Here is a 15207-nt window from a genome sequence, read left to right on the forward strand (position 1 = left end):
TAATAATTGATAAATACTAACTATTTATTAATTATTACTTAATAAATACTTTAAAATAAACATTATATTAAATTTTAACTATTAAAAAATGGTTGAGATATATTTGAAACTATTTCAATTAAATTGTAATGACAAATTTTGACAAGAAGATAATACTATTATCGAATTTCTTTCTGTCATATGATCGAGAAAACATATCCGAAAGAAGATCAACAAACAGAACAAAACCGGTATTACATATCTTGTCGACAACATCACAATCATTTCGAATCGTCATCTTCGCTTGTTTCTGTTTCATTTTCCTTCTCTTCCATGGCGAGCTTTTTCTTCCGAATCAGCGCATTCTTGGCATCTTTCTTTTTCTTCTTCAAAAGAAAGTAATTGCAATGTCCATCAGTCACGGACACTTCCTTTATTTTTCGCCTTACCAATGTTCTCTTTCCGGGCCTCTCAATCACGTCCACTTGATTTCTTTTTTCATGTTCCTCATCGCTCGTATCTTCACTTGTCTCTTTTTGCTTTCTCTTTCTTGTGACTTTCTTTGATTTTTTTATTGGTCGTTCCTCCTCTGATGAACTCTCATCACTGGAGGAACTTGATATTCCAGATGTTCTTTTCACTGGCTTCCTCCCTCTCTTCCGTGTCGCTCTTTTTTTAATCGGCTTTTTCCGATCTTCCTCCGATGAGCTTGTCGACGACTCGGAAGAGCTATCGGACGAGTAAGATGACGAATCACTTGACGACGATGAAGAACTACTACTTTTGTTTTTCTTTGACTTCCGAGAGACCCTTTTCGTCGTCTTCTTTGTGCGCCTCTTAGTCACTTTCTTCTTTCTCTTTGGAGAGATTGACGAAGACGACTCCGAGGACGGTTCATAGGACTCTTCACTAGAAGACGACTCCTCCTCTTCTTTCATCTTCTTCTTTTTAATGGATTTACTGTCGGACGATTCTTCTTCAACTTCTTTGATTGGACGACTCTTTTTACAACGCCCTTCACTTTCATTGCGACGTTTAATTTCCATGACGATGGGGTCGATCTCTTCATCGGGATCCGTTTTGCCTCTCTTCATGATTTTGTTTGTCGAATTTGAATTTTTCAGGGGAGTCTTCTCTTTTGTTTCTGAATCATCAAGAAGTGTGGAGAATGGGTCCATTTCGATATTTGGAGTTAGTAACGCGTCTACCCTTGTCTTTACGTCGTCGGGAGTATTGGAATCAGTGGGAAGGACAGAACCTCGTTTCATAAAGACCTTCACTTCGGTGTTCAACTTGTCGACGATTTCTTTGATGTATTGGTCACGAGAGTCTTTCTGTCATTTCAATTGTTTTACGACCCGTTTTGCGCATTCTAAAAATCGCAGTGGAAGTCCAACGACAAGATTCGAACAAACTGGAGAGGAACGTGAAATTGAAGTAATCTTCGAAGACTGTACCTTTTTGAGAAATCTGGAAAGCGGTTATGATATATTTGATCTGTGCGTTTTGGAATTTCGAGAGTGCTTCTTCTGTTATAAATTGTTGGACGTCGGAAGAGTCGATCAAAAGTTTATCTTTTATCGAATCAAGACAAGATTGGGGAATTAATTCATACGCTTTTTTACATTGAATCATGAACTATTAAACTTTTAGTTCAGAGATAGTTTAACCCTTTAAATGGGATGTTTTTCTCTTTTTGCCTTTTCTCAAGATGATGACGTCATTGTTTTATATTTAATTTTGAGAGAGACTGATATTAATAGACAATAGTAAAATGAACTATTGTATTATTTTTTGAAAAAGAACCTGCAAAAACAAATATCTTAGCGAAAATGAATAAGAAGTGATCAGAAACATCCTTAAGATTTAAAGCAAGTGGATATTTTCGAGGTCTGTTGCGCTGTTTCTTTTCTTCTCGAAATTTTTGACGATGGTTTGCCACTGATGTAAAAATCCGAACAAATAACTGAAGTAGATGACTGTAACCAAACAGCACCAAGCGTCTGTAGATGCCAAAAACAATGTTTTAATCACTGAAATAGGTGTGGGTAACACTCTTTGGAACATCAAAGTGAATGGGGTTTGCATCTCTGTGAGTCCCAAAACAATATAAAACAAACTATTGAGCAACGCGTTCTTTGCGATCTCTTGTGTCTCTCCGTCTCGTAGAGTCCAAAACGTTATAAACGATATAAGTCCAGTGTACTGCATCGACTTGTGAACAAACATTGCACATGACACACCAATGATCAAAAAACACATAATAAATTCGGGAACTATACACACTCCCCATCGAATACCATTCGTCGTCGGAACACATGTAGCAAATTCAAGAGCACATGGCTTCATATAGACCGGAATGGAAATACAGAAACAGAACGTCCAGATGACAACATGGGTTACAAGACTACGCTTAACACTTTTGACTACCAACTCCATTTGTGCAAGCAGAAATTCGACGGCGGTAGTCAGTAACCATAATAACTGCGCCTGTCTGTCAGTGTGTACATCCGTATAGATAATTCAATGGTTAATTATAGTTAAATCAACCAAACTATATGTATAGGTAAATTATAGTAACAAACGTATTGGACAAAGTTGATAAAGGCGGCTTCAAAGTTGCACACATTTTGGTTTTCTTGAGCAAGATATATAGTGGAAAAAATCACTTGTAAACAGCTGAATATGTTTAAAAGCATTACAACAACTACATACCCTTTCATATTCGACTTGGTCTCGATTTTGAAATAAAACATCGAGAAGACTCCAAACACGCCAACTTGATGTCACTCTTTATTTCTTTTACATTACTATATTATTAATTATTTACCATATCAAAAGTAACTAACTTGTCACTACGGAAAGGTCAAGTATAAACTTTGTAACTAAAACACCTATGCTTATCCCACTCACCATTATAATATCTCCCTTGTAAGTTTTTTTATAAGTTCTTTATAGTTCTTTGCTGTATAGTTCTACTTAAGGAAAATATACCAATATTTAACTTAACTCATTATCAACCATGGAAAACCAAACAAAAACTATATTTATAGAATTTGTCTTGACACCCCCAGAGTTTACAAAAAAGGCATCTGGACTGTCTGACAGCACCTGACATATCCCTCCATATTCCACTCCTCGAAATTACCCAAGGAACATACTTTGGGTACTTGAAATTTGAATGTGTATTTACAATTATCCTCTTCCATCCCAGCAAAGACAAAGCGAGGGATTTGGTCAGGCATGCAGATGTAGTTGACAACAAAACTCCGTTGACCTTTGCCGAGACACAAATTGCCGTCGACGTATTCTTCACGAACAGAGTTTTTACTAATTTTAACAGAAGACACCCGACGACCTAAGACTATTTCACTGATCTTCTGCCCATTGACTATCCGTTGTTGTGTCAAATTGTATCCCGGACAGAAGATGTAATTGTAATATCCGTTGTTGTAAGCCAAACAAGACGATTCCTTTTGTAATTTGTGAAACTCTTCGACGCTCGAATTCACATTTTGTTTGCGAGGAATTGAACACTTATATATTTTGCCATTCATATCAAACGTTTTGACAATACCAGTGGGTAACTATTCGTTACTAATAAAATTATTATACTGCTATTCAATTGATTCATATTCTTCTGATTCATAGAAAAGAAGAACAAACGTTATAACAACGGTCTAAAAGTTCAATGTCCAACTGTAACATTGGAAACTGCCCCCGAGAAGAACAAATCAAGAGAAGGAAAAGTTGAAGAATATAGCCCATCCGTTCTATGTCTTGTTTAACATTTTGAGTTCTCATGTATTATTTGTGTTCCAAAAGAATAACAAAAATAGCAGAAAAAAACGTGATTAAGGTTTAGTCTATATTTTTCATAATCTCAACATAACTGTCATTGATGCATTTCTCAACGCGCTTTTCTTCCTCTCCCCAGATGTTTTGCTTGAAATTGATATTCCTGAGACTTCCCGCATCAAACAAATCTTTATGAGTAATGGAGATATCAACACATAAAGCCGCCAATTCCAGCAAGTTATAGTCCAAGTTTGGTCTTCTTTGCGATGTGATGATTGTTGTGAACAGATCCACAAAGAATTTAAGCTCGAAATTGTCAGTTCCGTATTTCTTTAACACTCGATGTAACATCGAAATCGAGTCTTTCAAACGATAACAAGGATCTCCTTTATATTCGTAGAGAAAAGAAACGCCCAATTTCTCTTTGACCAATCTCGGGATGATGATCTCATTCCATACATTCTTCACATAATCACCAAGAAGGTGTTCATACAATTCGTTGATTTCCCTTTTAAGTTCTTCATTGAAATATAACACACATCGGTAGGCTTCGTCGGGGTTTCGTTGAATATATGTTAACAATTCTTTTTGAGCTATTTGAGTCACAAACGGATTCTTCTCAATCATTCCTTTCACTATGCGGACATAACAGATGTTCTCGGTCGGATAGTGATACCCATGCATCTCTCCAATCATCGTTTGCAGGAACAAAGTCGCTTTTTCCTCCTCTTCGGAAGTTATCACAATGGTCTGACTTAAAAGGACAAACGCACGCGAAACCACATCTGGTAACCCCTCCTTGCTGTTCTCAAGTATTTGCGTCGTTCGAACAATATAACTCAAAATGTCAATCTTCGTGATTTCTTTCAAAAATCTGAGTAATATTTCAACCACTTCTACTTTGTTGACGACGTTTTTCGACTTTTCAACCCATCTCACTGTTGACTTCAAAAACTCAACATCTCTCGATCTGGCTTTGGACGATTCGTCGAGATTGGAATAGTTCGACGCAAGAGCAGTGAAAAATGCAAAATAAAGATCACTCATGTCGGGGACAAATTTGAGGACTTTTTCACTGCAACTAAGAGCATTATAACAGCTAATATACCCAACACCAGTAATAAGTTTCTCTTGGAAGATCCGTCCGACGCGAATATTTTCACAAAGCTTTCGAAGAAATAAACAAAACCGCCAAAAGGAATCCCCCGTCTTTTTGACAGAAGCGAAAAACTTTATCAACTTTTCGGCGTACTGAATGACCAGCTCTTTGTCTCCCATGCCAAAAATCTGAGAGAAGAAATGTAATGTGTTGATCGTGGCTCTTGAACTGATGACGTATTCCCGAGTCTTTTTCAGAAGTTCATTTTCTTTCTGCTCGACCTCAGACTTAAGTATTGTGTTAACAATGTCTGGGTACTTTTCGACCATTTTCAGTAACTCAATTTGGAACATTTCTTGACGTGGGTATTGCATTAAAAGCGTTGCGTGAGTTAATTCATAATGGACACAAATTTCTATCAAGTCGCGAATCGTTTGTTCACTAACTCCATTTTGGATCTCTATTTCCATTTTATTGCATTGTGTAGGGACTTGGGCTGTGGTCGTGAACTCAAAATTGGGTTCATTGTTGCAGAAACGCATCTGCTGGATTAAATAGTCAGACATGTTACAATTGGCCAAAATGACCGAATTGCTCATCATAGAAAGGTTGTCTTGAATAACTTTATTCTTCAACTCGATTGGGTACACGACATCGACTTTCTCGACAATGGGAATCACTTTTTGGTAAAACAAAATGTACGCAGAGAATCTCTTTGTTGCATCGCCACCATACGTTTGCTCTTCGAGCTTGCTTAAGTCGAACTTTTCAATGAGATCATCATTGAAAACAAACCACTCGTCTCCAGTTTCTTGATCTTTGATATAAGAGTAGTAATGGCCACTATCCAATGACCCCAAATGTATCAAAACACCAACCAACTTGAACTGGAAATCACCCTTGTTTTCAATTGTTGGGTCTTTTAAAAATTCGGCAGAGTATTTGAACAAATCGAGTTCTCGAGGGAATTCATACCGGTTGTTCAATTTAATTCGATCCATTGTTTCGTAGTCAAATTCAAACCGTTTGATATGGAGGATCAAAGTGTTTGGCGGGGTTTTGATGCACGAACGACGAACAGCATCGACCTTTTTATTACATTTTTCACAGAAATACTTGTTGTCACCCGAAAGCTCGTCGCCTTTAATCATCGACGCAAAACTTTCGTCCAAACTTGTTTTGTTTGGTTCGCCAAAAGTAATAATGGACATTTGGAGGCAAATGGTTTTTTCTTCAGTCTCGGAGACATGTTCGCATTCTTTAGACACTATTTGGTTCGACAAGGTCCCAGAGAAACATTCTTCGATTATATTTTTCTGGCCGTCGATTTGTTTCAGTTCCTTTTCAATTTCATCCAACGTCGATGTCAAGAATTCGTGTGTGTCCATTTGGATGTATGGATTCAATTCTTTGCCGTCGTCACCCTTTAGGTGCGAAATGAAGTCTTTGGTGTCAACGTACCGAACAACAGTTTCATGAAGCTCGGTGAACAGTTTCTGGAAGGCATTGATGTTCACGGAATTTTCATTACCTTTGACATTCAACAATTTGTTTCTAAAGTAGGGATTCATGTATAGCTGCTGAACCAACGAGTTAATGTAGCACGTGCATCCTTGGTTCTCCAAACCAACAAACGGGAATTTTTTAAATGTCGCATCAGTGACTCTGGCCATTTGAATCGGTTTAATATTGTTGACACAATTGTCAGTGAGTTCTTTGTTGAATCCTCCAATAACAAAATACTTCTCGAGTAACTTCAAAAGTTCAATACGCGTGTTTTCATTCTGTATAATTGGGAGCTTCATGTTTTCGAGGTTAGGTGGAGTAAAAAGTGCATCAGAAATTTGCTGAGCGAACTCCACATCAACTGTGTTGACATTTTCTCTGTAAAATTCAATGAGCTTTGGAGACAAAAAATCGGTTCCCATTTTTTTCAAAATAAGCGCTCGTGCGCTTTTTGTGTATTCTTCAGTCTTTGTCAAGTTGTTTTTTGGAAGGGCACACACGTAGCAGAGCACATTCGGGTTGTTGATGTTCTGGATAAAAACATCTTCAATCGCTGTTGTTGCGTTTGTTATTCCCAGTCCGAACAGCTCGGTAAACGTTTCTTTAAACATGTCCCGAAGATATTGAGAAACAGCGCGTGTCATTAAAAACGCGACTTCTTTTGTGGCTGGAATATTTGCGTTTGCGTATTTAACAAACAAGTCAGTGACTGCATTGGTTGTATCCAAATAGTCGGGATCGGGAGTTTTTGTGTGTGTTTTTTTAAATATAAAATTTATCACCTTTTTAACGATGTTCTCCATTTCTTCATCAACGGAGCACTCTGGGTGGTCAAGAAGGTATGTCAAAAGTTTAAGAACAAAATTTGTGTCGTCCTTGTCTTCAATGTTTAGAGGTTCATTAAGCCATTCTGAAATTTCAGTGGCTTTCACGTTCAATGAAGAAAGAGAAGTGAGATGTGGAAGGTGGTTTGAAACTGGTTCGGTGGGTGTTGAATCAGTGGGAACTGAAGGTGCAGATTCCATGATGAATTTGAAGTTCATATTCCACTTTTTTTTTAAACCTCAAATTGTTTTCAGATCTTTAAGGTTGTTTAATGGTAAAAAACGGGCTATTTGTTTATTTTTTTAATAGTAATTTAATAACCATTTTATATTATTTTTTTAATTATTTATACTTTTTAGTAATTATTAGTTAAAATATAAGAAAAATTATTAATACTTTTTTATTATATTTTAAAACTTTTTTCAAACTCCAATTCAAATGAAAATAAATGTTTATGGCTGTTCGGCGACTTTGATATTACTGAGAAGTCGGCGACTTTTTGAGTTACTTCAAAAGTCGCCGACTTCTTTTAGAACCTATTAACTATAAACTTTAATAAATTATACCATATTCATTATAGTTTCAAAAATGTGTAAAAACACAATAGTTGTTATAATTTGTTATATTATAATCATATAAATATAATTTAAAAAATGATTTGAGAAGATATAATTGGGACGGTATTGTTTCATTTTACTTTTTAATAATAATTATATTAAATTTATATGGTTTATTTTTTTCAATGTCTTTTACATGATAAATGGTATTTTATATAGTTATTTAACTAAATATTTAGGTCAGCGACTTTTAGGACAACTAAAAAGTCGGCGATTTTCAAAGGGACTGTGAAGTCTCCTAACAGCTATTAATTTAAATTTAAAATTTAACTTTAAACAGTTTAAAGTTTTATTTTAATTATATGATATTACTATATTTTAAAATAATAATTGTTATAGTCAATAGTTGTGTTGTTTTTGTCTTTAATTATTTAGATCAGGTTCTGAAACTATTACATGTGTAATATGTACATACATAATTTCTATTGTTTTTGAGTTTAATTTTTAAAACTTCAACAATTATTTTTTTTTTGTTTTTTTCTAATTGGAATTTAAATAAAAATTAATAAATTTTTATTTTGTGTTTTTTAATTTATATCGTTTTTGTTTAATTTGTAAAATTATGTTGTCAGTTTTTAATGATAAATATTCAAGTTATTTATCAAAAATAATTGGTTTATTAATTACTATGAATATTTAGTATTTTATAGTTATTAATTAGAACTAAATCATTATAATGTCAAAAAAAAACTAACCAAACAAGTTTTATTTATAGAACCATTATATAATAATTAATTAATTTGAATATATAATTCATCATTTCTGTTTTTTTGTTATTAAAACTATTATAATATAACTTTTTACTATTTATTCAAACATTTAAAAAAATGGATTTAAAAAGAAAGATGATTTAAAAACTATGTAAAAAAGAATAAAAAAAATAAAAAAAATTACCGCTCTTTACCAGTTTTTTTTTATCTTTTTATATCCCATTTTTTATTCATTTTTTTACTTTTTTTGTGTATATTTTGATTATCTTATTATATAATTGTATTTTTTTACCAACAATTCCCATTTGCAAAAAAAGTACAATAGTGAAGTATTTCTTATCTCGCCTTTTACCGCCATTATCAAACAACATAATTTTTATTCAAATGGTGTTGAAAATCCCGTTCTTTAATATATAAAAGAGCCAAATTGTATTTTAAATTCCCTCAACAAAGTTATTACAATGGATCAGAAATTTCTTTACAACAAAGACCCGCCAAATTTATAAAAAAAGGCCTTTTATTCGTCTAAAATTTCTTTTATACAACAATGCCGATAATCCCGACTTTTATACAGATTTGTGCAGTATATATCAATGACAAACAAACGGTTTGGAATTTGAAAAGTCGTTATTTTTGTGCTAAACTTTATATTAGAGAACCCTCTAAAACTATAAAACCAAACAAAATGAGTATTTTAAATGCGTTGAAAAGTTTCAAGGAGACAAAAGAACAGAAGTTGATAAACAAAGCAATCCGTTCCAAAGACGAAGCTCCACCAGAAACAATCATTCAAGATCTTATCAAGTTAATGTCCGACCCAATGTCAAAGCATGTTATTGTCCAAACTTTGATTCGTGCATTTGAAAAGTCCAACGATGAAAAGAAGTTTATTCGACTTCTTTGTGTGTTATACAGACTAATGGACATCGACCAAGAGTATTTCATTCTCGCTCATTTCTCCACCTCTCGCCAAAACATATTAAAAGGTCTCCCAAAAGTTCACTCAAAAACAACAGCGGTGTTTGCCTCTCACATGTCGACTAAAATATTGTTATACAACACATACAAAATTTTGTTATCTGCCGAGAACGACGTCCCTGATTTGAACCAACCAGAAAACGTTGACTTAGCTTTCACCATCACAGAAATTCTGATCGAGTTAGCCAAAAATCTGACAGAAGCAGACTTTTCACAGGCGGGTATTTACTTCCACGTCGCTGACATTCTGTTACTCGAACTGACTGTAGCCTTTTACAAAATCAATTTTTATTCCTCCGCACTTGCCAACTCAATTCTCGACTTCAAAGTCAACCACATCGAGCGTTTTATTGAAATCTGCAAAAACATTGACCGTGTTAGACACAAGTACTTCACTATCCTTTCGAGTAAATACATCAAAGAGAAATTCACGACTATTCCTCGTCTCGCCTTCATGCCGACAGGTCCTCTCCAGAAGTTTTTAACAAAATATTCCAACAACCTCCGGATTGGTGCCGTCGACAAAGAATTGAACGAAGAGATTTTGAAATTCAACACAACGTTCCAAGGCGATATTGTCTCGAATGATCAAAAGATTCGCTTGTTCATTAATCGACCACTCATCTCAATAAATCAGAACGAAGACTCAAATGACTCGTTGTCAAGGTCCGTCTCAAGATCGGCGTCAAGGTCAAGCTCCGCTATGCTCGCGGGAAGCTTCGACAATTCAAAGTTGATGAGACCAGCACAATCGCCACATATTGTGAATACCTCGTTCGTTGCGGGAAAGCCAGAGGAACAACGAAAACAAGCAAATGTACTTAAACCAATCGCAACTCGTGCGACAGCAAAGAAGGAAGCATTCGAGAGGTCAGCGACATCGGCGGTATTACTCAACCAACAAAACCTCTTCGACGACGAGGACGATGAGACAAGCTTCTTGATTTAATTGTTTAACTGTTTTTTAAGTTCAAACGAGTTTGACAATTGAAGAGTTTTTAGTGTATTATAACTTTAATATTGTTCGTTAATGGATATAGTACAGGTTTTGAGATTCTAAAAAGAATGAATTGAGCGATGGAATGGTGTAATGTGATTGCGTGTGGTGGAAGGAAAATAAATTTGGGGAAAGAAAAAATAAAAATTAAACGAGTGAACCACCATTCATCTTCACTTGCTGCGCTTTGATTGCTTTGTCCTCACGAGCTTTTTGCATCTTCTGTACAGATTCGGTGGCTTCTTTTATAAGCTTGTCCATATCCTCTTTGAACTTCTCGTTTCGTTTCGCTTGAGCTAAAAACGCATCACCTTGAGGCCTGTAATTGTTTGTGTCTTCCTATGTGTCACTCTTCAACCAATTTAAAACCAATCCACAAACTTTAAAAACATCAATCGGAATCTGGGTGATATACCCTAATACACAAAACGCTAACAACAAAAAAAGCAACGATTTCATCACTGTTTGAAAAAATACAATTCGAGTTTTTTCTTTTGATTTTTTCTATTTATTTTGTTTTTTTGGAATTAATAATTATTATCAAAATTAATTAATAATTTTGATAATAAAATTTTATTTATTCATTCATTACTATTTCAAATTTTTAGCAAGTTTTATATTAGAAATAAAATTTCAAAACAAGTGAATTTTTATTTGATATTAATAACTCGCTCTAATATTTATATATAGTTTTTGATGGTATAATAACTAGTTTAAAAGAAGAAATAAGAAATATATAACAATTATACTAAATATAAATTATAATAGTAAAATAATAGTTTCTTTTAGAAATGCAAAGAAATGAATAACAAAAAACAAATAAAATGTTATTCAAAGTCATCTGAAAAAAAATGAACTGAATTACCTTTGAAAACCAATGGCAACTGGGTTCAGCAACACAACGATCCTAGTTATAGTATTGTCCTCGATTACTGCTGTTTGTGTTGCTGGTCAGTATACGTAGCAAGATGGATATCATTATAATAACATTTTTAATAACAAAAATTGAGTAACCAGTAGACGGTTGGTATTTTTATGGTTGGCCACGGTTGCCTTTGTTTTTACAATCAGCTCACAACAACACATCCAATAGGAGATTACAGCGTGACTGGGTTATCGCTTATTTGTGGATTGGTGTTGGTCTTCATTGCTTTTTTGGTGTTTTATTTATATCAAATACACGTGGCGTCCTCCTTCATCATCGCTTTTCTGATTCTTTTCATCGCAACAATTTTTATGGCTTCTGTGACATTAGTTTCATTCATGGATGCCTACTCTGTTAAAGCGTTAGTTAAGGAGAGCACATCGAAGATGATGTCGTTGGAATACGAAGTTTGTTTCTGAGCATTTTGTTACTATTTATATATAGTATAATAACTATATATCAACTATACACAAATACTCAAATGTAGTTTGAGTGCTGCGGGTACAAAACACAACGGGAGTACTGCCAGAAGCTGAAACGGCCGACGTGTTACTCGCGAATAGTTAACCCTTTCATGACGTTCAGAATGTTTTGTATGTGTGCGACATTTGTATTGTTTGTCCAGAGCTTAACGTTTGGGATATTCCTATGTCTTTGGTTCGACGGGATCGATAAACAAGGAAAGGATATGCTAACTTTTCACATCTCTCGATTGGATTAATACTGTTACTTGTCTTACGACACCTGTTTCTTGATTCTATTTCTTTTAATTCTTTTTATTAGTGATTTTATCATCAACAGTGTTTCACTTAATAGTAAAACAACTATAATATAATGCTATCAATGAAATATGAAAACTCTGAAAAGAGATGGAGGTGGAACAGCCCAATGCTGTGGAATTAGTCAAACAACGCGACGAACTGAAGCGAACACTCGAAGAGAAAAAAAAGAAACTGTCGCGGATCGTCGAGATGCTGGAGGACCTTCAGATTGATTACTGCACAATCGCAACAAACGATGTTTCCGCGGTCGACAACAATAATTAAATGACTGTTTTTTCTGACGTTTTGATACTTTGAAAAATCAAAGGATCTCAAAAATAATTCTGATGTCGACAAACAACCATGTTTGTCCCGAGTGTGGTGGTCGCGTTGTTGAAGGAGGTGTATGCGAGAATTGTGGATTAATCTGTCTTCCGTCAAATAACTACGTTAATGACATTCCAGACACAACAATTCGTTTGTCTTCTTGTATTGTCTTTAACACAGTAACCGTAAGCGTTTAACCCTCGAAAATTGCAGATTATCACCACTCCGACCGAACGCAAAATCGAGCGATTGATCATTACAATAGACAAAGTACTCCAAGAGACGCGCGTCGGTTTAGTTCGTGAAAATGTTGTTGAGTATTTGCGGCGTTTGGGCACACTGAACATGTTGCATTCCGGTCGTTCAGGCGATGTCATAGTTGCGGCTGTAATCTTTTTATTAAGTCGGAAACGCGATGTGGAGTACCCGACATCCATTGACGAAGTCGCTCGTTCAGTTCGCACGACTCCATATGCGGTCCTTTCCACCGTCGTGACAATAAAAAACAAAGACCACGACTACATGGGCAATGTGAACATCGCGACAGACCCGTTCTATCACCTCTCCCGCTTTCTTCGTAAAATGAAGCTGACTGTCACAAACGAGCAAAAAGCTGAGATCGAGCGGACGGTTCAGGCGATTGTGAAAGTTGTGTATAAGTACGACAGTCAATGTGGTCGTCGTATAGTTCCTGTCGTTGCCGCCCTTTTTGTGATGTCGTGTGAGTGTTATGATGTGCAATATGACCGAAAAGAGTTGAGTCGGATGTCAGGGGTTACGTGGCAGACAATCGAAGAGCGTATAAAAGACTTCAAGACACAACTGGTTGGGTTGTGTAAGAGGATGAGTGGCGGGGAGCAGATTAGCGAGAAGAATGTTAGTTGGTACCTTGGGTACATTGTGGACGTGTGTATTCCATTTCTATCGATGTGTTCCATCGCGCCACTGCTTGAACATCCTAAAATTATAAGATTGCGAGATCTGAGAAGCAAGAGAGAGAAACAGATTGAAAGTGTCAGAACGATGGAAGGAGATTTGGAAAGTGAGCAACTGAGAACAATCAGGAGAATGGTGCGTGACGGAATGGACGAAGGTGTTATCACGGGGTGTAAGTCGGCAATAGAACTCAAAAGAAAACAAATGGAGTTTGAAGTGCGAAAAGCTAATCAAATTGCTGTCAAAAACCAATCAAAAACTATTAATGATGAAATCAAAACGGAAGAAGAAGAGAGTGACGGCAGTGAAATTAAGATTGAGAAAAAGGATGAAATGAGTGAGGATGACGAAATGAAAATGAAAGAAGAGAGTGAATTTTGAGTGATTGAGATTTTTTTATTTTATATTTAAGAGATCTTGAAAAAGGCATGTCATACACACTTGTCCACTTACACAACGCTTGGCAAGTCGACCAAGCAATTATAGCGGAGGAGGAGCGTGTTGTTATTGTTAGGTTTGGAAGAGATTGGGATGCCGAGTGTATGCAAATGGACGATCACTTGGCTTCGATTGCCCAACAAGTCCAGCGGATGGCTATTATATATGTCGTTTGTGATTATATTAAATCAGTCTCCATTCAATATACAAAGCGATTCGTTAATCAATGTATTAAAACTAATACACCAATTCAAAAAGAAGTAATTAACGATATAGGTAGACATCGACGAAACACCTGATTTTAACGTGATGTACGAATTGTACGATCCCGTAACAGTCATGTTCTTTTTTAGAAAGAAGCATATCCAAGTTGACCTTGGTACCGGTAACAACAACAAAATCAACTTTGTGATCAACAGCAAGGTGGATTTGATTGCTATAATCGAAAAGGTGTATACAGGCGCGAGAAGAGGGAGAGGTATAGTAGTAGCTCCCAAGGATTATTCGACGCGCTATAATTATTGATTGGCTTGATTTTTCAATGTATTTTGTGTTTATTTTGGCAATGATTTTTTGCTTAGAGCACAAATTTGTACAACTTAGTGTTTTTACCACATAGCTTCAACAAAAAAACAATCCCGTTGATGTAGAGGCGCTTTTGGATTGTTTTAACCATCATGAATAATGCCAAAACACACTTTTTTTCTTTTTTCTGTATTTTTGGAAGAAAAGAAAACAAAATATAGTATAAAATATAATATTTAAACTAGAATAACAATGGTTTCAATTGAAACAACGAAAAATTCGAGAGCCCGTTATTGATTAGGATATCCTTGGGTTATATCTCTTGACACATCAAGGAGTATGAAAACAAGAATTGTTATCATTGTTTGAATCTTTTGGAACTTAACTGTACAAACTAGTGAGTGTCAATGCAACAATGGAACAACGATGCGCTCAACAAAAATCGCGAGATTAAACAAAAGGAATTGGACAAAATAGAAGGGTTTTGGAGAGAAACACAATCATTGATTGATGGCATATCCATTTCCTTCCGATCAATAGGCGAATGTTTTTCTAGGTATGGAAGTCGGCTTGAAAGTATAGTCTCAGAAGACGCTACGATGTGGATATGTTTGTTTTTAACATCATTTTAATGCATTTATAAAGGAAAGAAGGTCTTACTTATACCATCGAAACCAATTTGATTCGAATAGTTTAAAATTATAGTTTCAAATAGTACATTATAATAATTAGTATTGAGTGAACGTTTTCTGTTTAAAATGAGTTCAATAACTTCGCAAATACGTG

The 15207-nt window shown here is 35.3% G+C and overlaps 9 protein-coding genes across 9 annotated transcripts; 4 read left to right on the forward strand and 5 right to left on the reverse strand.

The window, feature by feature from the left end:
• Positions 1-260: 260 nt before the first annotated feature.
• Positions 261-1614, reverse strand: EIN_153220 (protein FAM133, putative; the record flags this gene model as incomplete). The annotated part of the gene is made up of 2 exons (XM_004258038.1): positions 261-1309; positions 1395-1614. The coding sequence occupies 2 exons, from the start codon at positions 1612-1614 to the stop codon at positions 261-263; spliced, it is 1269 nt and encodes a 422-aa protein (XP_004258086.1).
• A 231-nt stretch (positions 1615-1845) lies between these two features.
• On the reverse strand, positions 1846-2895 carry EIN_153230 (hypothetical protein; the record flags this gene model as incomplete). Its single annotated transcript, XM_004258039.1, has 3 exons — positions 1846-2469; positions 2565-2758; positions 2829-2895. 3 exons carry the CDS (start codon positions 2893-2895, stop codon positions 1846-1848), a joined length of 885 nt encoding a protein of 294 aa, XP_004258087.1.
• Positions 2896-3056: 161 nt separating this feature from the next.
• Positions 3057-3783, reverse strand: EIN_153240 (hypothetical protein; the record flags this gene model as incomplete). The annotated part of the gene is made up of 2 exons (XM_004258040.1): positions 3057-3566; positions 3646-3783. 2 exons carry the CDS (start codon positions 3781-3783, stop codon positions 3057-3059), a joined length of 648 nt encoding a protein of 215 aa, XP_004258088.1.
• A 57-nt stretch (positions 3784-3840) lies between these two features.
• Positions 3841-7407, reverse strand: EIN_153250 (ubiquitin specific protease, putative; the record flags this gene model as incomplete). Its single annotated transcript, XM_004258041.1, has 1 exon — positions 3841-7407. One exon carries the CDS (start codon positions 7405-7407, stop codon positions 3841-3843), a length of 3567 nt encoding a protein of 1188 aa, XP_004258089.1.
• A 1812-nt stretch (positions 7408-9219) lies between these two features.
• Positions 9220-10461, forward strand: EIN_153260 (hypothetical protein; the record flags this gene model as incomplete). The annotated part of the gene is made up of 1 exon (XM_004258042.1): positions 9220-10461. One exon carries the CDS (start codon positions 9220-9222, stop codon positions 10459-10461), a length of 1242 nt encoding a protein of 413 aa, XP_004258090.1.
• Positions 10462-10656: 195 nt separating this feature from the next.
• On the reverse strand, positions 10657-10968 carry EIN_153270 (hypothetical protein; the record flags this gene model as incomplete). The annotated part of the gene is made up of 2 exons (XM_004258043.1): positions 10657-10848; positions 10891-10968. The coding sequence occupies 2 exons, from the start codon at positions 10966-10968 to the stop codon at positions 10657-10659; spliced, it is 270 nt and encodes an 89-aa protein (XP_004258091.1).
• A 418-nt stretch (positions 10969-11386) lies between these two features.
• On the forward strand, positions 11387-12155 carry EIN_153280 (hypothetical protein; the record flags this gene model as incomplete). Its single annotated transcript, XM_004258044.1, has 3 exons — positions 11387-11446; positions 11530-11841; positions 11922-12155. 3 exons carry the CDS (start codon positions 11387-11389, stop codon positions 12153-12155), a joined length of 606 nt encoding a protein of 201 aa, XP_004258092.1.
• Positions 12156-12542: 387 nt separating this feature from the next.
• On the forward strand, positions 12543-13839 carry EIN_153290 (hypothetical protein; the record flags this gene model as incomplete). Its single annotated transcript, XM_004258045.1, has 2 exons — positions 12543-12672; positions 12713-13839. The coding sequence occupies 2 exons, from the start codon at positions 12543-12545 to the stop codon at positions 13837-13839; spliced, it is 1257 nt and encodes a 418-aa protein (XP_004258093.1).
• Positions 13840-13886: 47 nt separating this feature from the next.
• On the forward strand, positions 13887-14421 carry EIN_153300 (mitosis protein dim1, putative; the record flags this gene model as incomplete). Its single annotated transcript, XM_004258046.1, has 2 exons — positions 13887-14066; positions 14173-14421. 2 exons carry the CDS (start codon positions 13887-13889, stop codon positions 14419-14421), a joined length of 429 nt encoding a protein of 142 aa, XP_004258094.1.
• Positions 14422-15207: the final 786 nt, after the last annotated feature.

The sequence above is a fragment of the Entamoeba invadens genome (genome assembly GCF_000330505.1).
Source record: "Entamoeba invadens IP1 unplaced genomic scaffold scaff_1105074726367, whole genome shotgun sequence".
Classification (NCBI taxonomy): domain Eukaryota; phylum Evosea; order Mastigamoebida; family Endamoebidae; genus Entamoeba; species Entamoeba invadens.